General features: G+C 41.7%; 1 protein-coding gene across 1 annotated transcript in view; it reads left to right on the top strand.

Moving 5' to 3' along the window:
- Positions 1-25,234, top strand: part of MYO10 (myosin X) — a 256,328-nt gene that overhangs the window by 200,433 nt on the left and 30,661 nt on the right. Inside the window, exons 21-28 of the mRNA XM_040431698.1 lie at positions 821-935; positions 2,693-2,799; positions 8,410-8,709; positions 9,108-9,147; positions 11,662-12,543; positions 14,866-14,989; positions 19,236-19,479; positions 22,699-22,794. Coding sequence (XP_040287632.1) covers positions 821-935; positions 2,693-2,799; positions 8,410-8,709; positions 9,108-9,147; positions 11,662-12,543; positions 14,866-14,989; positions 19,236-19,479; positions 22,699-22,794 — 1,908 coding nt within the window. The remainder of the gene's footprint in view (positions 1-820; positions 936-2,692; positions 2,800-8,409; positions 8,710-9,107; positions 9,148-11,661; positions 12,544-14,865; positions 14,990-19,235; positions 19,480-22,698; positions 22,795-25,234) is intronic.

Below are 25,234 nucleotides of genomic sequence, written 5' to 3'. Positions count from 1 at the left end.
TATTATATATATAACACAAAATAAGATTAGTTCATAGTTATGCATTATATATATATTTATATATATTTTCAGTTATTGGTCATTGCACCTTAACCTTATCATAAAATGCACCACAATTTGCACATTTTTGGCACACCTAGTTTTATACCTATTCATGAATCAAATGCAAGAAAAAGAAAAGAATCCATGCACTGCTGGATGTAGACAGCGCAGAGACCAGATGATGGAGACAGCGGTGGCAGTGTGGAGGATCAGAGAGACGTGGAGCAGTCAATTATGAATCTTCTGTGTGCTGCGTGCACTTGATAAAAAAATAATCATTACTCCTGGAAGACGCCTTTAAGTATATTTTGAGGCTATGGGCACACTTGCTTTAAGTGGACTCTAAGATAATCATGGGGCCAAGAACTCTGCTCTGTAAACTACTCCGCAAGATCATTGATCTCTATATGAACAGATGTCTCACACACAGTGAAAACATATGCACCATACATGCATGGTCTGCTGTTTCTTGGTGAGGGATTGATGGCCTGCCATAAGAGATTTCTGAATGGATGATCAGAGAATACGTGCTTGCTGTGCCCCAGACATCTGCTGGCCATAGAGGTCAGTGGCCACCTCATTTCTGGCCTAATAGTCCTTTGCCTCCTGCCAAGAAGAGAAGACAAGAGGACAAGCCTACAATGGGTGTTTTCTTGCATATATACAGTACTCTGCTGCAACCTGGGTAGATGTATTTCTCCCGTTATATTGTTTTAAATATATATTAACCTGGTTATTCTGATTAGTTATTGATTGCCCTTTTTCTTACACTTCCTAGGTATAAAGTTCTAATGAGAAATCTGACCCTGCCTGAGGATTTGAAAGGCAAGTGTGAGACTTTACTCCATCTTCATGACACAACAGATACGGAATGGCAGCTTGGGAAGACCAAGGTAATAATACTATTTTGTATTCATAGGGAAGAACAGTAGCAAGTCGTAGGTATGACAGTAATTTATTGCTCTGGTGTATGGATGGTTCTATAAATCATTGGCTGCTGCTGTGTCCACATTTACAATTCAGTATAAAATCTCTGCCCACTGTAAACCAGAAAGCCTACTCAACTAGTCATATCCTTATATCATGTTCTAATATTTCATGTTACAATATTTCATATTATACATTGACATAAATGAGTATAAATATGCACGTCATGCAGGTTACACTCTATGCAAGCAATGAACAGATCCTCTAAGAATGCTTTCTTCAGAAATCACAAATCAATCAGAAAAAATGCAAATCACATCTTATCCGGAATGGCAGAGAGCAGCTATCGCTCCGGAGGCATATGCACATATAGTCATATAACTCAAGTGTTTGCTCTCTGTTGTGTACTAAATCTCCCTTTTAGATCTACCTTTTATCTATAATCATTTTCCATGTGAAATCAATAAGTGACAATCATTAACTATAATCATTACATTTCTGGTGCCAAAACTATGGGTCAGAATTCCATTATTTCTGTAATCTGCCGCACAAAAATATTGATTTACATGCTTACAGATTATCACAATTTTGTTAAATCGTGCCAGCATCCAACTTTAAAGGAAACCTGTCACCTGGTTTGGGGCCCCTAAACCACCAGCATGCTGTTATGCAGGATTATGGTCCCATCCCTAAACAGAGCAAGCCCACCTGCCTCCAAAAAAAATTAAATTTAATTCAAGCATAGTGAGAGAAGAGTCTGGGACTCTTCTCCAGAGGCATTGGGTGCATGCACAGTTCACCAATGAAGCCAAGGACATTGTACCTTGCTCCACTGGGCATGCACTGCACATCAAACATATGTGCAGTGAAGGGGGGTGCACCATCCTTGGCTTCATTGGTGCAATGCACATGTGACCAATGCAACTGACAAAGAGTCCCCGACTTTTCCCAGTATGTTTGAATTTCCTTTCCATTATTTGTAGGGACAGATAGGTTTGCTACGGGCAGGTTCCTTAAACTCTAGCTCAGGCATCCTCAAACTGCGGCCCTCCAGCTGTTGTAAAACTACAACTCCCACAATGCCCTGCTGTAGGCTGATACCTGTAGGCTGTTCGGGCATGCTGGGAGTTGTAGTTTTGCAACAGCTGGAGGGCCGCAGTTTGAGGATGCCTGCTCATGCAGTGATTTGGTGCCTCCAAACCAGGTGATATGTTCTCTTTAAAGGTGTTATCTTATCTGAGCAACCCCTTTATTAAATTGAAGCCAAACATGATGATCGGCTCATTGCCATAGTCCAGCTTCAGGAACCCCTAGTAATCAGCAGTTTTCACAGAGGGAGGCAGAGGTCAGCCAAACCTTTCCCCTGCAGCGGGCATAACAGGGGAGGTAGAATGTCACATGGCGGCCATTCAAATGAATGTAATAAATGGACAGTCTAGGACCAGAGAAGCAAAAGTTGCTCTTTAATAGTACATTTTGCCTATATGCCTGCCTATTTTCTTCATTTGCCTATATGCTGTAAAATCAGGAAAACAGACGCAGCTTGGATAATGCATATACATCTTATACTGGTTATGTCTACTTTGGTGTAGAACATCTCTGGAATGAGCGCTAGAAGACCTCAGTGTCTGCTGTCAAAAATCTCAGCTCTGAGTTTGCAAAAAGAGAAAAGGAATCCCCACAGCTCAGAAACCAATGTCTGTAAAATGTTATGTTTTCCCAGGTCTTTCTGCGTGAGTCATTAGAGCAAAAGTTGGAGAAGCAACGTGAAGTAGAGGTATACAAGGCCGCCCTGATTATACAATCACATATCATGGGTTTTGTGGCAAGGTAGGTGAAAGACATCATACTGAAGGATTAAGATTAGCCCATATTGTATTCATTGAATCCATGTGCATAAAAATAAAGAAGTGGACATTTACTAGATTCAAAGGGAACATGTCAGCATAAGGATGCAGGGTAATCTGCAGGCAGCATGTTATAGAGCAGGAGATGCTGAGCAGACTGATATATAGTTTTCATGGGAAAAGATTCTGTTACATATTCTGAGCTAGTCATGTCACCCAGAGTTCCTCAGGCCCAGTCCTCAGAGCCACCTGACGGTCATGATTTGAGTACCTCCCACAGAATGAGTACCTTTGGTAAGTCCTCATGCATGGACACTAATTATCACCTGCTCAGTGCTAAGGTAATCATAAAACCATGACTGGCAGGTGGGTCCTGAAGACTGGAGCTAACTAACACTGGTGTAGGTGACGTATAGGTATGTAACTGACAGCTTTCTGTGTACCATATTTTTCAAACTAATAAGTGTCACGGCCATGGCTATGACCGTGACTCCTGAACCGCATGCGGTTGTCAGCGGTTTAGTTTGGTTGTCAATCACAGGTGAGGGCTGTGGTATTTGCCTCACCTGTGGTTGCCGCTGGCAACAGTATGTACGTGGCAGCTTGCTATGTTATGCATGCGGTTTCATGTGATATGTATGTCTGTGTGCACTCTGTCTTATGTGTGGTGTGCACTTACATTTTCCCTTCACTGTGGCAGTGTCCCGGCCTTCGGCTAACTCCCAGCACATGGTAGCCACCCATGTCGTTGCCTGCGGCAACAGCCACAGTGTGACTTTCGTTTTGACACTTCCCCTTTAAGTTGATGTTTTCCCTTCCCTGTGGTTTTGGAAGGGTTAACTCCCTTTCTGTGTGTATGAGTCACGGGGTGTGTCTGATTGTGTGGGTGTGGCCACTTAGGCCTATATAGCCTTGGTGTTTGGCATGGCTCAGGGGGTTGCTTCAGCCATGCTTAGCTGGAGTAGCCTCATGTGTTTACCAATTGCCAGTGAGAGCCACCCTTGTGGTTCATAAATATTATGTCACATTAAGTTTATGTTCATCTTTATGTGTGATGTCTATGTGATGGTCTGTTGGGATTTTCCTATGTTGTTTAGTGCAGCTTATGGATCTGGATTCCTGTTTGCACAGGGATCCAGTCAGCAAGGCTGTGGCAGGTAGGTGGAACTCGGATAGTTCACCTGCCATATCTGTAAGTCTGTTTGTGTTCCCCTTTTCCCTGCAGCTTGGCCAGTGAGACCCCTGTTCCTCCGTGTCCAGTAGGAACAGGCCGTCTTACCTTGACTCCTAGTCCAGGGACCGGTCGGAGGGTGAGTTAGGGATCCGAGGTTCCGGAGCATGGGTCCTCCTACCTTAAAGGTCGGCCCATGCAGCTAGGAGTTAGGGTCAGGTTAGGGACGCTTTAGGAGGTGACCTGCTCCCTAATCCTGTTGTCCTGGCCGAGCAGCCATAACATCACGTGGCATCGCACGGCTGAGGATTTTCCCCATCCTCAGCCGTGACAATAAGATGCACCAAACTATAAGAAGCACTTAGGATTTAGAGGATGAAAATAATAAGAAAAAAAAAATCTGACCCCAAATCAGATCTCCATTCTTAAGCAGACCTCAGATAAGACCCCAAAATCAGACCAATAAGGTCCATCAGACCTCAGATCAGACCCTCATCTGACCCCCAAGCTCCATCAGCCTCAGATCGAACCCCTATCAGTCTCAGATCGGATCCCAATCAGCCTTATATCAGACCCCCATCAGCCTTAGATCAGACACCATCAGACTTGAGATCAAACATTTAGGGCCGGCTCCAGGTTCATGTAGGCCCTTGGTGGGACCACTTGTGGCATTTGTCGAATGTCAGACACGCCTTCCCCAGCCGAGATCAGGGAAAGCACCCTGTTCTAAAAATGAGCCGCAGCCTGTACTAGGCTTCCAGGCTCATTGTTAGTATATCCCAGTTCAGGCCACTAGGTGGCAGCACTAAACTATGATATAGTGATTTTTTTAGACAGAATAATGGAGCAATTTCCATTTTCTGTAGAGTTGCAATCTGATGAAAAGTAATAAAAAAAAAGTAACAAAAAAAGTTTAGAAAATATTTTAAAAACTTAAAACGTAAAATCACTCCACTTTCCCCCAAAATGAACAAAAAAAGAATCAAATTATGGGCATCGTTGCATGCGAAAAAACACCCATACTATTAAAATATTTAAATAAGTTAGCCCATATGGTGAAGGATGTAGGAGAAAAAAATAAAAAAGGCTGATTTGCCATTTTTTTATCACTTTACCTCCCAAGACAATTGAATAAAAAGTGATCAAGTCATACACACCCCAAAATGGTATTGTAAAAAAAAAGACCGATTTCCCTCAAATTAGTCCCCACACATCTCTGTAGACATAACTATAAAAAATGTTATGGGGGTCACCGTGGAGCAGGGGTTCTGTTAAGGGTTGTCACCTTTCCCAACAAAAAATAATAGTTACATAAATTAAAGAGGTTGGTGTGTCTATTTAAGTTTTATTTAGCCTCTATTTTTAAAATGATTATGCTGGGATTCAAACTCACAGCCTTTTACATAAAAGTCAAGAACCTTAACCACTGGGCTATAGAGCTTCATGTTATCTTCTGTACATGTATTATGTAAAAACCTTCCACATATTATGCATTCATTTATATCAGCTGCTTTCTGTTGATTTTTTGTTTTTTAATTTTTTTTATTTACATACACACTACACGCAGGCAGCCAGGCCCGAGCCGCGGACCGCCCGCCCACTACACTAGACTAGTGTAGTGGGCGGGGCGCGGGCGGTCCGCGGCATGGGCCTGACTGGGGAGGAGTCAGGACTGGAGCAGGGCGCACGCAGGGCCGGGCCCACACAGTGGCCACTGAGTAACTCAGAAGATCCGATGGTATATTCTAACCCCCAGGCGTTCCCATGGTGATGGGGACGCTTGCCTGGGGGTTAGAATATACCATCGGATCTGAGTTTTCACGAGCTCAGTGAGATCGTAAAAACTCAAATCCGATGGTATATTCTAACCCCCAGGCGTTCCTATGGTAACAGGGACGCTTGCCTGGGGGTTAGAATATACAGGGCCACGCCGCTCACAGCAGTATATTTATAAACTAATCAGTAACTACTTTAACTTTAATCATTGCTCATTGATGATCTCTTTACTTGGATTATTTGGATATCTTACTCTGTCTTAGCTCCGGTAACAGCAGGCAGTGCGGGCGGGCGGCGCTCACTCACTGACGTCATGCGCCTGCTCCTCCCACTAGGCAGCGCAGGCGCGTGACATCAGTGAGTGAGCGCGCCCGCACTGCCTGCTGTTACCGGAGCTAAGACAGAGGGGGATCTGTCAATGGCACTGTTCAGGGGGGGATCTGTGGATGGCACTGTTTAGGGGGGAGATCTGTGGATGGCACTGTTATGAGGGGGGGATCTGTGGATTGCACTGTTTAGGGGAGGGGGGATCTGTGGATGGCACTGTTTAGGGGAGGAGGATCTGTGGATGGCACGGGGGGGCCCCATACATTTTTTTGCTATGGGGCCCATGCATTTCTAGCTACGCCCCTGGATACCCCCTTCATGTTCATAGCGCTGACTCCATATATATGGACATATCCGTATATGGAGTCAGAGCCGGGAACTAGAGTCCTGACTGTTCAGTAACACTGGGGGATTCCCTGTACAGCAATCTTCAGCATAGACCTGGGTTTGCCGGGTGCTGACGCTGGCCCTCCTCTGTGATCTGACTGACTCTTTCCCATAAAACTATATATCAATCTGCTCATCTCTTCCTGCTCTATATCATGCTGCATTTTTTATGGGGACAGGTTTCTTCTAAAGGAACACTTTACTTTAAGGGCATTTTATAATTTAGTCACATGGACATATGTGTGATCATTGTTAGTTAGACTCTGGGTTTATGCAGGTGTAGGCGGAATATGAAAGATTCAGGCAGCTTAGGAAGTGACCATTGGGATAGGGGTGCAATTTATGGATTTAAAAAAGAAAAAAAACTATGTTCTGCCTTAATTTTTTACCTGTCAGTAGTTCAGTGTATGTAGAGATTGGTGGGGAAAGGATGCAACAGGAGACAATTAAATGGATGATTGTCCATTTGACAACTATCACCAAGTTTCAGGAAGAATTGTATGGGCATTGCCATGGGCACCAAGACCTTTTGTCTTGACCCTGGCATTCTGTAGGGAACAATTTATAATTGTCATTAAAGATAATTTAGATTTCCCTGCAGTCCAATATAAAACTACAATGCAAATTGATATGGTTCTGATATACACACATGGACCAAATTGTTGGTACCCTTCCATTAAAGCAAGAAAAACTAAAACCCACAATGGTCACTGAGATAACTAGAAACTGACAAAAGTAATATTAAATAAAAATTGACTAAAAATCAGCTAATGCTAATCAGACATTGCTTTGAACTGTGGTTCAACAGAATAATTTTAAAAAACAAACTAATGAAACTGGCCTGGGCAAAAATGGTGGTACCCCTAGCAAAAGTTGAAAATAATTTGACCATAGCGACATGTTAAATAAAGGTGTGTCCTGTAATTATTTACTTTTGTCAGTTTCAAGTTATTTCAATGACCATTGTGGGGTTTTCTTTCTTTAACGGAATGGTATCAACAATTGTGTCCACATGTGTACTGGGTTTACACTGCAAATGAATTGTTTTATGTTGGCTAAAAACAATGGAATATACTTATGTTTAAAAATATCCTTTATACAATTCTGTGGTTGTTGGAGCAAGATGGGGAACTTAACTGTCTGTTGACCCGGCACCAAACTTAATATGATTTTTATGGGTTGGGGACTCCTTTAGTGGAAGACTCTTCAAAGCGACATATTTTGTTTGTTATGAATATTATGGAATTTATATAACTTATAGCTATATTGCCGTTAGTGTATGTGATGTTTTTGGGAGGACATATTTGTGGTTAGTATGATAATACTATTGGCTTGTCCTCTACTGAACAATATCAGAGTTTATCCTAAGATTATTATGGAATATTAACCATCACAAATCTTTTCACCATTCACATCATGAGCATTAATAGTATCAGAAAATACCGCCCTGATGCCGCAAAAACTAACAAAGTGTCATACATTATGTATTAAATCCAGAGCAATAGCACGCAGCTGTTTACTTTGTGTGTCTTCAAAAAGTCAATAGTAGCCAGTTCAATAGCTGTTTGCATAATGAGGTAATCCCTTTTCATGTGCATATGAGTCCTGGCTGTACATATAGGCCAATATGTCACCCAGAAAGGCATCCTGCTGGGTGTAATTACTTTTTCTGTAAGCATGGCATATATCACAGCTCATTCTCCCTCTTCCAAAAAACCCTCATATCAGGATACATAAAGATACTGCTGTGTTTAACATCGGCTTAGCCTGGATTCAGACTCTGCAAGGAGCTTGGATGCTTCCTGTTGTGGATGTAATTTATACTGCGGCGGTGACACCTTGACACCCGATAAAAGGGGATGCATAAATAGGATGAATTATCTCTTATCGATCCGAATTTGTGGGACACGCTTCTCTCCTTTCTCTCTATAGAAAGCAGTACAGAAAGGTGCTTCACTGCATTGTTGTAATCCAGAAGAACTACAGGGCTTTCCTGTGGAGGACAAAGTTTTTATGTCTTAGAAAAGCAGCTGTGACCTTCCAGAAGCAGCTGCGTGGGCAGATAGCCCGCCGTACTTACAGGCAGCTCCGGGAGCAGAAACAGAAAGAAGAAGAAGAGAGAAGAAGGGAGGAAGAAGAGCAAAAGAGGCAAGAGGAGGAACGGCTGAGGAAAGAGGTGGAGATGAAGAAAAAGGAAGAGGAGGAAAGACTAAGGAAAGAAGCAGAAGAAAGGTATGGGATGCTGAATACCTAGGAATATCCACCACATGATACTATATGTGTCCATAGTTTATTATTTTATAGCAGCTACATCTACTACTATGTTATATACTGTTATATATTGCTCGAAGGATCATAATATCTATGGTACTGAAAAATCACCAGGATGTTGCTGATATCGCCAATCCATTACAAGTGTGAAATAATCTTAACTCTGTAAATATGCACAGATACAGGCTTTGGAATGACTGATTTAAAGGCATTTCATAGACTTTAATTTGTACAAGATGTCACTGAAAGAAGATCCTTCCTTGCCTAGAACTAGTTGTAAAATCAATGAAAGGACATTGTGTATGCGCCTGGTGTAACGCGGAAGAATGCATCTACTAATCTTGAGTTTCCTCATACAGAGAAAGACAAAGACAAGAGGCAGAACTACTAGCCAAGCAGGTAAGCAATAAGATTAGAGAAGATGCTATGTTTCTGAGTTTCAAGTAATTTGAATGTGAATGATGAAAAATGGAAATGAATGAAACAATTACTTTTGGTATATTGATCATATATTATACAAATTTGGTATATAATAATAATCCACCATAGAGTGCACATATAACAAGACCAATTGTAGTAACTGTGCTAATACATAACTGATGATAGTGTTTAATCAGTAGCCATGACTCAAGCTTTTAGCGCTGCTAATGTATGGGGGCTTTTTTATGTTCATGTTTGTTGCTTAAATTGATGGCAGACACATATATATCTTCATTCCAGAGCCGATATACATATGTCGGACCTCGTATTTACCATCATCCCATAAACATGCACTCTAGCAAAACCTTATACTTGACACTTAGCTGAATGTAATCCTAGATTGACCTTTAATGATATGTGATATGTTCCTAAGCAACAGGAAAAAAGCACATAGCAACATACAGTAGCCTCTATGCTATTATTTGCCTAATTCAGTAAATAAGCATAATAAAAGGAAGTGCAGAAAGTTCCAACAATGATCTTAAAGCACTTGTAGCAAATGGCCGCATACAGATGTAGCAGAGTTAACAGTCACACTTGGTGAGTTATCACATCTAGTTAACGCATTATGACAGTGACTATTAACTGTGCTACATCTGAAGATCAAACAAAATAGATTCATTGATTTTATTTTAAATTAAAGGGGTTGTCTCACTTCAGTAAGTGGCATTTATCATGTAGAGAAAGTTAATACAAGGCTCTTACTAATGTATTGTTATTATACATATTGCTTCCTTTGCTGGCTGGATTCATTTTTCCATCACATTATACACTGCTCGTTTAGAACCACACTGCAATCCATCAGAGGTGGTCGTGCTCGCATACTGTAGGAAAAAGTGCCAGTCTATGCACACTCCCATAGTTCTACAGTATATTTCCTACAGTATGCAAGCATGACCAACGCTGCTGGTCGTAAACCCTGGAGGCGAGCAATGTATAATGTGATGGAAAAATGAATCCAACCAGCAATGAAAGCAATGTGGACAATCACATACATTAGTAAGTGCCTTGTATTAACTTTCTCTACATGATAAATGCCACTTGCTGAAGTGACACAACCCCTTTAATATATCACATATTTTTGCCAAATATTTCTGCCTTGATAATATTTTATAGTGGTAAGAACGGGTGAAGGAGAATGTCCCCAATTATTCAACAACTGTAACTGTGTTTTGGTTAGTAATAATGCTGTCCATGAGACAGGCAGGGGCGTATTTCCCACTAGGCACCAGACGTCCTTTGGAGGGAGGGGACTAAGTGCATGGCAAGAGATAGTGGTGAACAGTGCTCCTCTAGTTACTCCCCAAAGTGAGCGCTGATTGGTGGAGCAGTAGAGTGCTGCTCCACTAACTAGCAGCAGCCTTGATCTCGGGAAGCACCACTCCCTCTGCTCTGGCTGATCCTGGACCAATGTGCAGGGAAAGAGCGAAATGTGTAAGTAGTGACTGCTTTACCTCACGTAGCACAATCAGCTGACATATGTCGGCAGTAACTCAGTGCCCGGCTCGCTTGTTAAAAGGGTTTTCCAAGAGTTTTTGAGCAGTGTGGGCCAGACATCCGGGACCTCCGCTGATCAACTGCTTGAGAAGCCAGTGGCATTCAGTAGTGCCGCTGCCTTCTCCAGCTTTTCCTAGGCATTGTGACGTCACGCTCATCTGTCACTTGGCCTAGGCGCAGCTCAGCCCCATTGAAGTGAATGGGGCTGAGTGCGATACCAAGCACAGCTGCTATACAATGTACGGTGCTATGCTTGGTGAGCAGAGAGAAGGCCGCAGAGCTACTGCGAGCACTGCCGCCTTCTCAAACAGCTGATTGGCGGGCATCCCAGTCGTCAGACCCCCACCGATCAAATATTGATGACCTATCCAGAGAAAAACCCCTTTAAAGCTGCAGCAATCATTTCCTTTGTATGGGAATGAATGATCACTACAGATTCATTGTTTGTTGGTAGCACATCCCTGTCGCCTATCACCCAAAAAAAAAGCAAAATGCTTGTTTGTTGCATTATTGGCAGCACATTTAAGGAAATTGCCCCAAAATTCTGCCCATGTAAATATGACTATAAGCTTATTCCTTCTGTAACATTTTAGTCTAGCTGTGAAGTATAGAGTGCTGTTCTAGTACGATCTAGTCTTATCGTGCCATGAGCTGACCTGTGCCTTGTTTGCTTGCCATCAGTTGTGTGTGTTTGATAGTTCTCATGTTCTGTCTTGCGGTCTGTTTCATATTTTTATCAAAGCTGTGTTTGTTCAGCTAATATGTGGATTTATACTCTTCATTGTGTAAAGGAAGTTATTATGATAGGACAAAATGGTGCATTATACTCTAACTGTGCGAACATTACTTAGGGATTTTCATTCATTACAAAAATAAGTATATTTAACATTGGCATTTATTTGTCCAAATTGAATGTTTTCTTCTACTCAACCGTAGGCTGAAGAAGCAAAAAAACAGGAAGAACTTGCTGCCATGTTGGGAGCTGAAAAGGGGGATAAAGAAAAGCAAGAATTCGAAAAGCAGAAAGAAAACAAACAGGTGGAAGAAATTCTCAGACTGGAGAAAGAAATTGATGACTTGCAGCGCATTAAGGAAAAACAAGAATTATCCTTAACAGAGACATCTTTACAGCGGCTGCAGGAGCTCCGTGATGAAGAGCTGAGACGTCTAGAGGCAGAGGCCTGCAGAGCAGCCCAGGAGTTTCTTGAGTCCTTGAACTTCGATGAGATTGATGAATGTGTCAAGAATATTGAAATGTCCCTGTCTGTAAGTGATGCATTTCCAGAGGATCTCAAATGCATTGCCAGTTGTGACAAACCCACGTTTAACTTTAGTCAACCATACCCTGAAGAAGAGGTCGATGAGGGCTTTGAAGCTGATGATGATGCATTTAAGGACTCACCAAATCCAAGTGAACATGATCACTCTGATCAAAGAACAAGTGGTATTAGAACCAGTGATGACTCTTCAGAAGAAGACCCTTATATGAATTATACCCTTGGGCCAGCAGCTGAACCTGGGCTAAACAATATATTACTTTCTCCTGGGCAAGATCTAAAAACCACAAAAAAGGTCACTGGGGGAGAGTCAACATACTGTGTACCCGAAAAGCAACCAGATTGTCTGCAGGGTCTTGAAAATCTCATTATCCCTGATGGAGATTATGACTATGACCAAGATGGGGCAATTACCTCTGGAAGTAGCATGGCATTCTCTAACTCCCATAGCAGCCAATGGTCTCCAGATTATCAGTGCTCCATAGGAACATACAACAGTTCATCAGCATACAGATTTAGCTCAGAAGGAGCTCAGTCATCGGTAAGTTTCTTTTTAAAATTCAATTAAACAAGTCAATTTACTACAATTACAGTTTTTTCTGCAGTTGAGTTGTTCTATAGAAAAGACGGGTTAGTATGATATTAACAAAACTACATCATAATACCATGATTTCTACTATGTATCAGTTGCAGTAACAATTGTCTATATTCACACCTTGCATTTGTGTTGTTCCCCCTTACCACCCCCCCCCCCCCCCCCCCCCCCCCCGTCATTTTGATAGGAAACCATTGCTTGGCTTAATTGAGCAATCTCTAGCACTATTCAAATTCAGAGAGACCTGTCAATCAAACTAAGCAGGGGCAGGAATAAGCTAGAGGAGAGCTATAGTGAGTGGATACTTCTGTAACCACAGTGTTTCATAGTAATACATTGTTCATTGTAACGAGGGAGCCTGTTGGTTCCTTTTAATAAATTGATAAAAACAGAGCCTTAACAAATATGAAATCTTAGGTTTTTCATTAATATTTAATGACTTCTTAAAGCGGACTTATCTGTTCAATATTAGGTGGGGCGACTTGTGCATATTTGAGAATACAAACTTTGATCTGGAAAACAACGTTATCTGCTTTTACCTTTTCTTAACAGATTGTTGTTCCTTTTTGTGCGTAATGCAAACAGTTTAACCTCCATTGAACAGGAACTCTAAAATGGAAAGAAAGGGGCTACTTACAATTGCTCTGGTGTTTAGCCATTTACAGTTGAAACACCACAGGTTTCAGACAAAGCCATATCGATTGCTTACAACACAAAATGTCACCTCATGCTGGGTGAACTGGAGGCCTGTTAAATACATGCTATACAAAAGCTGATACAGCTCTCATTATATTAGTCCTCCATGCTGCATGGATTTACCATACAGTGTAGTTTTAGTTTTCTACTTTATAGATTGGGGATGTTTAAAGGGAATGGCGACTTTCTGGCTACTTGTGACCAATGGGTATGCAGGGTTACTAAACAGAATTTTTCTTTTTTTCTGGACAAGTTATCCCACACAACATTTGTACTAATAATTTAAAAAACCATAATGATCAGACATTTATAGGACATACGGTGTATGGCATAAATGTCCAGTTAAGAATAACCCTTTGACCCTGTCCATTTTTCTCACTACTTTGAAAAAGCGGCAAGAAGGAGAAAAAGTCTAAAAAATTTTGTGCAAATATGGTGTGTGCCAAAATGTGAAAACCTTTTATACTATTTAACTAGTGTAAAATGTTCAATACATTTTCATAGAGTCTCCTATTCATCTGGTCACCAAGACTCATGCTTAAAGGGGTTGTCCGGGTTCAGATCTGAACCCGGACATATACCCTTCTTCCCCCACTCCGCCCCTCTGACATGAGCATTAGAGCACTTTATGCACCAAGGCTCTCCCGTGCCTTGCACTGATTTGTGCTGGGCAAGGGCTTTTTCTGGAGATCCGGTGACGTACCGGTCTCTCCATGGGGAAAGCTAGGCGGAGACTTCCACCTAGCAGTAAGCCCTGTGACGTCACCGACACGTCACTAATGGGCAGGATTTAGCTCTGCCCTAGTCTGAAAAATGGGTAGGGCAACACTAAAGCCTGCCCATCAGTGTCAGTGACATCACCTGGAACACTTCAAAGCAGAAGCCTCTGCCTAGCAGTGTAAAAATGTAAACAAAAAAGCCCTCCGATGCTCATGTCAGAGGGGCTGAGTGGGGGAAGAAGGGGATATGTCCCGGTTCAGGGACAACCCCTTTAATATATGTAAAAAAATAAATAGTCCTGTGTGTTTTTGCCTTATCCTTAAACACTGTCTTGGAATTTTATTTTACAAGTACATCAAGACTCTAAGAATGTTGCAGGTCTGGAAAATGGTGGCATTAGATGCTAAAGGGTTCCTAGCGTGTTTATGTTTATCCCTTCACAAGTTATGGTAGACCTTTTTGTGACCAACTATGTTTCACAAAGCATTTTGTGCTGATGGCTTCTTAATGGTTGGATCCTGACTTTATAGTTTTTGTATTTTCCATGTCAGTTAGGTCTCTTTACCTTAGGTAAAATATTGCTACATGATCTCTATTATTTACTATCATTGGCAAAACTTGCTTGAAAATAATGCATTTACATTACAGGGCTCTTCCAGGCTATAGATATTGATGACCTATCCTCAAGATTTCCTATATACTGTGTATATGTGATCATTTGTGCTGACTGCTACAGGATTAAATTTTCAGTGGTATAGTACTGCTGAAATGAAGGGAAAAAAAGCATCCAAATTCTAAAAAGAAATGTTATTTTCTCTGAATATTGACTTTAAAAAACTTTGGTACTTGCAGTTTGAAGATAGTGAAGAAGACTTTGATTCAAGATTTGACACAGATGATGAACTTTCCTACAGGCGGGATTCTGTCTACAGTTGTGTTACACTGCCTTATTTCCACAGTTTTCTTTATATGAAGGGTAAGCTATTGTAAACCAAAGTATGACAGTATTATACGTTGTATATGACCCCTTACTAGTCTTGATGTGTGATCTGATCTGTGTATGACATGCTGTGCATCTACAATAGTTGCAGTGCATGTTGTCTGTAGCTACAGTCTGATCTTCAGCTTCATAGACCATGGATATTGTGTACAGACATAATATGAATTACTGGTTCTGTGGTGTACATCATAATCACATGTTGTATCACCACTATGTGCCTACAGAATACAGGCTGCAGAGTAACAGTGGACATTGATCACCATGAAATTCAGTTCAGTCTGCAAGTACCATGTTATAGAGCAGGAGGAGCTGAGCAGATTGATGAATTTTGTGGGAAAAGATTCAGTGGAACTTGTATTTTATTGCATTTGAATCCCTGCACATTCTTCACTTAAGAGTCCAGTGGGAAGTCTTATCAGTAACTGACAGCTACTTTTGTATGCACTGCCATACAGGGAATGTTGTCAATCACTGACAAGAACCACCCACTGGACTCCTAAGCACAGAATGTTTCCCACAAAACTATATATATCAATCTACTCAGCTCCTTTTGCTCTATTACATGATACTTGCAACTCTGCTCAATGTGATAGGTTCCCAATAAATTTGTTAACATAAAAGTTTGAAGGTTTGTTGTTATTCTTGCAAATGATCCACAATTAACTCAATCCACAGTATAACACATAATGTGAGCATTCTGCATACATGTTGGGCTGCTGATGACATGTGCCTATTAGAGTAAATATATACAGCGTGATGATTTCTGCTGTCTTTGACTTGTGGGATGGAAACATCTTGCTATGATGAGAGCTGGAAGAACCCATGCTCGGGCACATGTGCAGAATGTGTAACCACAATGAGGTCATGCAGAGGGGCTCTCTATTGAAGTGTACCTGTAGTTGATATTTCATAGCGACACATTAAAGGTTTTGATTGGTGGGGGTCCAAGTGGTGAAACCACACAGATCGCTAAAATGAGGAGAATGAAGATCTCACAATGAGCTCTCTCCTCGCTGCAGGAGATGGGCTCATAGACTTTCTATTGAGAAGATCTTCACCAACAAGTAGAGACAGCATTCTGTGTGAGCGCTTCTTTCCCCTCATTCTAATGATCAGTGGGGGTCTCAGCGCTCAGACCCCCACTGATCAAAACCTTTGATATGTCACTTTTACATATCAAAAGTTCTTTTTTAGAATACAGGGACACAAAACTGTATGTTTTTAAAGATACAGTAACTCCATTTCTACAATCATCACTATTTTTTTAAGGGCTAAAAGGTATAGCAACATTTCCTTGTAGATTTCCTATAAATCTTCACTGCAATTATAAATGTAGGTTGAGATATGCAACATTTTTTGGGGGAATTTCACAAAATTCTGCACTCTTAATGTGTTTTATTAAGATTTAAAGGTGCACAGGGAACGTATGAATTGAAGAACATATAGATTATATACAGATCCTTAAGATTAGCATACACTTGTCACTTGTGAGAGATTACCAGACATAGACACCCATCACAGAACAAAAGACCTTAGTAAATAATACAGGTATTGTAATGTGGATCTAGAATTGAGCGAGCAAATATAGTATGCTCCTGTCATTGACGTCAATGTAGCAGGAGTCGACCATGTCTGCCTTTAGGGTAATCTTTAAGTACGGGTTGTCAAACTAGTTTTTCCGTTGTTGAAAGAACCTTAAGTCTCAATAAAAAGTATTTTTCCATATTTAGTGGTGACCATACAGGGATTATAACATTACATACCTAGCCTCCATCATGTAACAGACGTTTCTGCAGGATTTTCATGGGTGTTATACACTTGTAATGAATTGTAATAAAATTTGTTAAAATTTATTTCAGTATTTAGATAGACAAACCTCAAAATTCTGATGGCTAAAGAGAGACAGTCAAGATTTAAAGTGTTAAAGTTTATCTGCAGTTATCCACAGTTTCTCAGTTTCCTCAGTGTGATTCGGGGGTTCAGGAAGCTGAGATAGGAGATGCTGTCTGGTCTGAGCTGTGCACTATGAAGCTGTTTTAGTTTTTTTTGTGCCCGTTGCTTGAAAAAAATATTGTACTCACTCATGATTTTCTTTCACAGTATAAACATATGGTAGCTCAAAAGGGTCAAAAATATTCCTTTTTGGTCTAATTATCCCTGCAAGGCTAGGGATGAAAGTCATCAGTGATTCTGGGTTCATTCTATGTCCAGGCAATCAATTACACAGTTTTCTGGTCCAGTTGGTATAGGATTAGAAGAACATAGCTCTTTCTTTCAAAACAGTCACATCTGTCCACAGGTTGGGTGTGGTATTACAGCTCAACCACATACACTTTAAAGGTGTTTTCCACCAGATTGGTGGGCATCCAACACCTGGCATCCCCACCGATAAACATCTGTCTTCAGGAGAAAGTTGGCAGATCCCATACAAAATTAGATGGTCGGCTGGTTCTCTGAGTTTAATCTACTGTGAATAACAAGCTTTAAAGAGCAATCCTTGGTGAATAACAAGCTTTAAAGAGCAATCCAAATCCTTGGTGGAATTATTTACTGACATTCCACCCACCAGTGTAAGATGCAACCAATATATTAATAAATTTGTTACATCCGTGATGTTCATGCGCCAGAAACTGAAACCTACTCCAGCTAGATGCTGATGTAGATTTCAGTTATAATTTGGGCCAATTCTCTGGTGTAAATTATAGTAAATGTGTTGGGCTTTGATCAGTGTCGGACTGGGGTGCCTAGGGCCCACCAGTAAAATTTATTTTGGGGGCCCACCGTATGGATACATTCAAATATTACCTGCTCACAAAGCAGCAAGATGCTACCAGATGACTGAATATGGGGGTCCCTGCAGCAACTTTGAGAAGGTAGGTCCTGGGGAAGAGAGGATCCTGGCTAGCTTTCCTCTTGACCTAGAAGTCACCTCAGCTACCTGATCGTGTCTATAATAATAAACTGGGTAGTTTATTTAATAATCTATCAGGTTTCTTATATGAACATAGGCATGTTGAGGTGTTGTACATTGAATATATGTATGTAGTGCAGTAAGTCTGCTGTGTTATGTGCCACTTGTGCAGGGGGTTGGAGACTAGGGGCCCACTGGGGGATTCACCTGTACCCCTGTGGGCCAGTCTGAGCCTGGCTGTGATGGCCCTGCCACTTCCAGGTAAGGCTACTTTCACACTAGCGTTCGGAGCGGATCCGTCTGATGTTTCATCAGACGGATCCGCTCCGATAATGCAGACGTTTGCATCCGTTCAGAACGGATCCGTCTGCATTATTACTTAGAAAATTTTCTAAGTCTGAAAGTAGCCTGAGCGGATCCGTTCAGACTTTACATTGAAAGTCAATGGGGAACGGATCCGCTTGAAGATTGAGCCATATAGTGTCATCTTCAAGCGGATCCGTCCCCATTGACTTCCATTATAAGTCTGGACGGATCCGCTCGCCTCCACACGGCCAGGCGGACACCCGAACGCTGCAAGCAGCGTTCAGGTGTCCACTCACTGAGCGGAGCGGAGGCTGAGCGCTGGCAGGCGGATGCATTCTCAGTGGATCCGCCTCCACTGAGAATGCATTAGGGCCAGACGGATGCGTTCGAGGCCGCTCGTGAGCCCCTTCAAACAGAGCGCACGAGCGGACACCCGAACGCTAGTGTGAAAGTAGCCTAAGCTCCACCCAATTTTTTAAAAAGTGGCAAAAGCAACAGAGAAAGGCAAAAAGTTAAAAAAGTTGTGCAAAAATTTGTGACTATGGTACATCATAAAACTGGCATACAGCCTTTGTAAATGACCCATATAAACCCATACCTGACTGACATGAGAATCTTTAGGTAAGTGAAGTTTGTAAGTGGGAAAAACAGAGCAGAGACATGTGAGACAAAGGAGGGACAGTTGGTGGAGTGATATCTGCTCGGCATAGCCTATATGTGTAATACAGTATCTCCAACAGAATAAGAGATTTAATACAGTTGACTCTAAAGTAATGATAGTACTACTCACTTTCTATTAACAGACGTGCGGAATGGAATTGAATTAAATTTCTGCCTAAACATGGATACAATTCTCTAAGCCTCTGTTTTCAGACTGATTTAGTTCCAGTATAACAGCATTGCGTTTGCATATCATCATGCACAATTATACTTAATGTAATTATAATGGCTTTTCTACCACAGCTAAGTATTTAATAATCAGGTCTTCCATTGGTCTTTTGGTAGGTGGGATGATGAATACATGGAAGAAGCGTTGGTGTGTCTTAAAAGATGAAACCTTCCTTTGGTTCAGGTCCAAGCAAGAAGCATTGAAGCAAGGCTGGCTTTATAAAAAAGGTGGAGGCTCATCTACTCTGTCGAGAAGGAACTGGAAGAAGCGATGGTTTGTTCTCCGGCAATCCAAGTTGATGTACTTTGAAAATGACAGTGAGGAAAAACTAAAAGGAACTATTGAACTCCGAGAAGCTAAGTAAGTTTTTACATCTGAGGTACATCCTTGGTCATGCTTATAAGATAGCTGTGGACCAGTGTTATCTTCCAACCTTCTTTTTCAATATGAGCAATGGAGGCAGGTTAAGAATAAATCATTGGTAGGCCATCTTTTGAAAAACCTATACATCCCCATTAAACCACTCTAGACCACTAGGGATGCTACCTGAATAACAATTGACAATCCCTAAACCACCCTGTGTAATAATGTGTAAAGCAGTAAACTCACTGATAAAAAGAAATAAGGGCTCTTTCACACCTGCGTTGTTCTGTTCCGGCATAGAGTTCCGTCGTCGGGGCTCTATGCCGGAAGAATCCTGATCAGGATTATCCCCATGCATTCTGAATGGAGAGAAATCCGTTCAGGATGCATCAGGATGTCTTCAGTTCCGGAACGGAACGTTTTTTGGCCGGAGAAAATACCGCAGCATGCTGCGCTTTTTGCTCCGGTCAAAAATCCTGAACACTTGCCGCAAGGCCGGATCCGGAATTAATGCCCATTGAAAGGCATTAATCCGGATCCGGCCTTAAGCTAAACGTCGTTTCGGCGCATTACCGGATCCGACGTTTAGCTTTTTCTGAATGGTTACCATGGCTGCCAGGACGCTAAAGTCCTGTTTGCCATGGTAAAGTGTAGTGGGGAGCGGGGGAGCAGTATACTTACTCATTTGTAATCATTTACATAACTTCATGCAGAGTTTTTCAGCAATCAGACATTTCTATCTGGATGTGTTAGGCCTCTTTCACACTTGCGTTGTCCGGATCCAGGCTCCAGATGGCCCAGACAGACCATCAGTAGAGAAGATTGTTTGTTTGATCCGTTGATAAGCACAAGCAGCTCCCACGGTTTCGTTGTCCACTGTCCAGACACAGGTGGCACCTTCATTACACACCCATTTCTGCATGGACCATTTCCACATCACCCATTACTTGTCATGCCATTGACAGCCGGCCACCATCACCTTCATTTGCAATGGTTTATTTGCAACGAACTAGAAACCTGGACAGCTATGGACTGGAACCTTATCATCTTTAGAGACAAAGCCAGGTTCAATTTGGGATTTGTCGGGTTCAAGTATGGAGGCCCTGTCCCGTTTGTATAAATCACAGACCATATTTTCATGTCCCTCACCCTTGACTCTGGCTTCCTTGCTTCCTTATTTGGTTAGTTTAGAGGGTTTGGGAACAGGAGATTTATGGAAACTCCTTTCTTCTCACACATTGTCAGACCTCACTCCTTCTAATAGTGCACCTACTGCATACCTTGTACAGGTACTCACTAAATCTCCCTCCATTTATTTATCACATATTAACCACATTTAGCGCTTCTGTAGGCATTTACTGGTCCAGCGCACAGTAATCAGAGACCTACAATGGTTTGAAAAACTGATACTTACCCCTAAAACTTCCAAGTACAGTAGCTTTAGGCTTTATTCACAGCTTCTGATACAGAATGCTTCTTCTACACCCCCTTCCTTAGTCTTTGGGAAGAGGAATTGGGGATTACCCTATGAATCGAGCAAAGGGCATTTTTTTTAGTAGCTCACATTGTTTCTCTGGATGTATAAAACTTCAGGAAAGCCATTATAAGCTTTTGTCCAGATGGTATAGAACTTCTGAGCTATTGTATCAGCTTGGTTTTTCTGATTGCCAGCCATGCTGGAGATGTGACTTGGAGGTGGGGTCTCTGTCCCATATATGGTAGCACTGCAGGCTCATTACCTTGTTTTGGACAGATGTGGAGTCACATATTAAAGGGGTTGTGTCACTTCAGCAAATGGCATTTATCATGTAGAGAAATAGAAGGCACTTACTAATGTATTGTGATTGTCCATATTGCTTCCTTTTCTGGCTAGATACATTTTTCCATCACATCATACACTGCTCATTTCCAGTAGTGGTGGCCGTGCTTGCACAAACCCTTTAAGTCTATCTGCACACCTACATTTGCGATATCAGTGAAATTGATAACAGTATGCCTCCCGACCACTACCTTCCACCCTTCAAAAAATAATTTAATCACACATAGGCCCAAATTTGGGACAGTCAGGATAATGGGTACATTTCTGCTGTACACACAAACTAATTTGAAAACCCACCTTTAAAAACCTTTGCTTACACATAGTAATTGCATTAATCATTAAAGCTGACCATCATAATAGCTGTGATAGCTGTAGATTGAAGCATGTGTGGTAGATGCAGATTACAGAGAAATAATGTTTGCTTAACCCCTTAGTGAGCACCCATATGCCTTTTTACGGCAGTCACTAAGGTGACTTAGGCTGGGCCGCCGCTTTTTTATGGCGGCCCAGTCTAAGCGCTGCACGGGTCCCCTGTGCAGCGGGGGGCGGAGACCCGGCTTTCACGTGACAGCCTTGCTCTATCAGCCCGGACCGGCAGGAATGCTGTTCTGGGCTGTTTAACACTTTACATGCCGCGGGCATGTAAAGTGCTCACAGAGGAAGTGGACTCCCTCTGTCTCCCATCGGCACCCCGCAAATGCAATCGCAGGGGGGCCGATGTGTGTGAAGGCTGCCTGGGGTCTGATGTAGGCCCCAGACCAGCCTTGAGTAATTTCCAGCAGGCTGCGGCTCTCTGGTGCAGCCTGCTAGTCAATGTCAGAATAGCATTGCCATTAAAATGCAATGCACTATAGGGATAGTGCATTGCATTTTAAAAGCAACCCAAAATATGTCTGTTATAGTAAAAAAAGTAAAAAAAAAAATCATTTATTCAATAACAAAAATTGAATTAAAAAAATGACGCTATTAGGCTATTTTCACACTAGCGGCAGGACGGATCCGACAGGCTGTTCACCCTGTCGGATCCGTCCTGACGCTATTTCACCGTGCCGCCGCTCCGTCCCCATTGACTATAATGGGGACAGGGCGGAGCTCCGGCGCAGCACGGCAGTTCGTGGTGAGAGGCCGCCGGACTAAAAAGTCGGACATGCTCAGCCCCCGTCCCCATTATAGTCAATGGGGACGGAGCGGCGGTCCGGCGGCACGGCGAAATAGAGGCAGGACGGACCCGACAGGGTGAACACCCTGTTGGATCCGTCCTGCCGCTAGTGTGAAAATAGCCTAATATTTCCACTTTAAAGTCTGCTGCTTTGCAGACAGAGAACATCTTTATAAAACTGTTACTTTAAAATTTATGCAACAATCAAACTAAATTATTTTACACATTACTCTTACAGAGAGATCATCGACAACACAGGCAAAGAGAACGGCATTGACTTAGTAGTGGAAAATCGAACTTACCACTTAATTGCAGAATCTCCAGAAGATGCAAGGTAAGAAAATTTTTCACAACATCAATGTTCCATGGCTCTTTTACTTCTTGCAGGCCCACCGCTCGTTAGCCATTATTTGGCGATGCAAAGGTGCCGCCGATTACCTGATGAACAAGTGAAATGCTCATTTGTCTGGTAATATGCTCGTTTCTGCGGACACCAAAATCATTGTTTGCCGGCAGCAGGCCGTGCCATCTAAACACAATCTGCTTTTGGCAAACCACAAGTCTGTATGGGGGTGATGGCATTAGAGATCACTCCTCTCCATACTGTAGAGGAGATCACTGCATGTAAATGCTGCAGTCTCCTTCACTGATAAGCAGACGCTTGATGGAAAGGAATGGTTCCTTCTTGACAATCACCTGCTAAATTGTCCCGTGTAAAGGGACCTTAAGGCCTCCCGCATTGCAGCACCCGGACTGACCTCCCAGCACTCGGACTGACCTCCCAGCACTGACGGGATTCACATAGCATTATATTGATTTATGATGCTATGTAACCCTTACAGTTCTGGAATGTATTGGATAACACTGGCAGCATTATGCCAGTGTTATCCAGTACACTCCAGAACTGTAAGGGTCACATAGCATCATAAATCAATATAATGCTATGTGACCCCCGGCAGCGATGCGATGCGGTGCTGCGATGCGGACTCGCTGCGGGAGAAACGCTCGTCTGCCAGGGGCCTAAGACCGGTGTGGGAGAGTGTAGCTGGAAGGGACATCAGAAAGAACGATCAAAGCCTGATTCTACCTGTAAGGAACTCCAATCGACAATGTAGCAAGTCAGTCACCTGATTTAAGGACCTTTTACATGGACAGAAAAACATCTAAATGGACATTTGTTTTCATTATTCTCAGGCAACATAAAAGATGCGATCAGCCAACAGTGAGGAAACACTCATTTGTCGGCTGACCGCTTGCCACATTTACACAGGGCAATGACTGGCAAAGATCATTCCCAATTATCTGTCCAAGTAACATTTTGATACTTTTCTTCAAGTTATCATTCCTCAGTGATCAGTGAGCGATGATATGTGCTCTGATTGTCACTTCTGGGGTTGTTTCTTTTTTATTTCAACTGAAGACAGAGAATAGAAACAGTTTTATATCTAATCACATCGAATAATGACCCAGGTTTTTACTGGAATCTGGATTTCCGCATTCTTGGAATATTTGGTGGTAGTGAATATGTGATGTGTATGTAGATATATACATAAGCGCATTTAGGAACATTGTGCGTCTTATGTTCTGCTTGGGTCAGACTTTTAAAGGGCTTGCCGTTCACCCATTTATGTCTAAAAAGTCGTCCAAAAACGAACTTTTCCCCTTTTTACGGCATACACCACTGTCTTTTTCTAGAATGAGAAATACTATTGTTGGATAGGGTAATCGGCACCAGTATTAAACAGGCAGGTCATCACTAACAAACGTTTCTATGAACGCTTGTTAGCGATGATCAGCCCGACAAATTGCCTGGTGTAATACAGGCTTTAGCAAATCAGATTCTTAGACTTTTAGCCACAAACATGATTTTTATGCATTTTTTACAAAAAATTGCAAAATATTTGTGTAATGTGTTTTTTTTTTCATAATTAGGAAAATTTTGTTTGTTAGTCAAAACTGTGAAAAATTTCCTGGCAGCAACAGGCTTAATGTTTGTCATAAAAATATTGTTCTAAACTTGATATAATACAGTACATACGATGTTGTGAACAGACAACGTTATACAGCACAGTTAGAAAGTTTTGCAGAATTCCTCTTGAAGTAAGAGCTCCACCTGCTGTTAACATTTAAGTATTGATATTAAGCTAAAATTTTCATTTTCATAACTTTCTATTTTCTTTAAAAAAAAAATTGGGCCCCTTGCACATGACAGATTTTTACTTTCCGAGTGGCATCCATTTTTATAACAGATGTCACTGGCATAGCAATTAAATCAATGCACTTTAATAGCATAATGTACACTAGTTATTTTAACAGATCTGTTTATCCGTTCCGATATTTTTGGAACATGTCCTATTCATGTCCGTTTTTACTGATCCAAGCCACCCATTAAAGTCTATAAGATCAGTGAAAAACTGAATACACTCAGATGCAACTTGGACGCAGGCAAAACGGATACAGATTGGATCAAAAACCGAAACAGAAACCATGTTAGTCATGTCCTAAGGAAATGAGAACATATTTTGCAAAATGGATTTGTTAATTCATCCATGCATGGTGAAGGTTGCTTTTAACCCCTTTCGTTTTAGTGTCTGCCTCACTAAGTAACACTTATTTTAAATATCAGCAATTTATAATTGATTTGATTGGTGAACTACATGAAAGCTAACATCAATTTACTACATTGATAGTAAGTAGAATATTAACTCATTTTGCATCGATAGTAATCCAGAGTTCAAGTCTAGGGTTATGTTACAGTCAACACACAAGAAGAT

This window comes from Bufo bufo, chromosome 5, assembly GCF_905171765.1.
Source record: "Bufo bufo chromosome 5, aBufBuf1.1, whole genome shotgun sequence".
Classification (NCBI taxonomy): Eukaryota; Metazoa; Chordata; class Amphibia; order Anura; family Bufonidae; genus Bufo; species Bufo bufo.
This window is presented reverse-complemented; position numbering and strand designations above follow the sequence as displayed.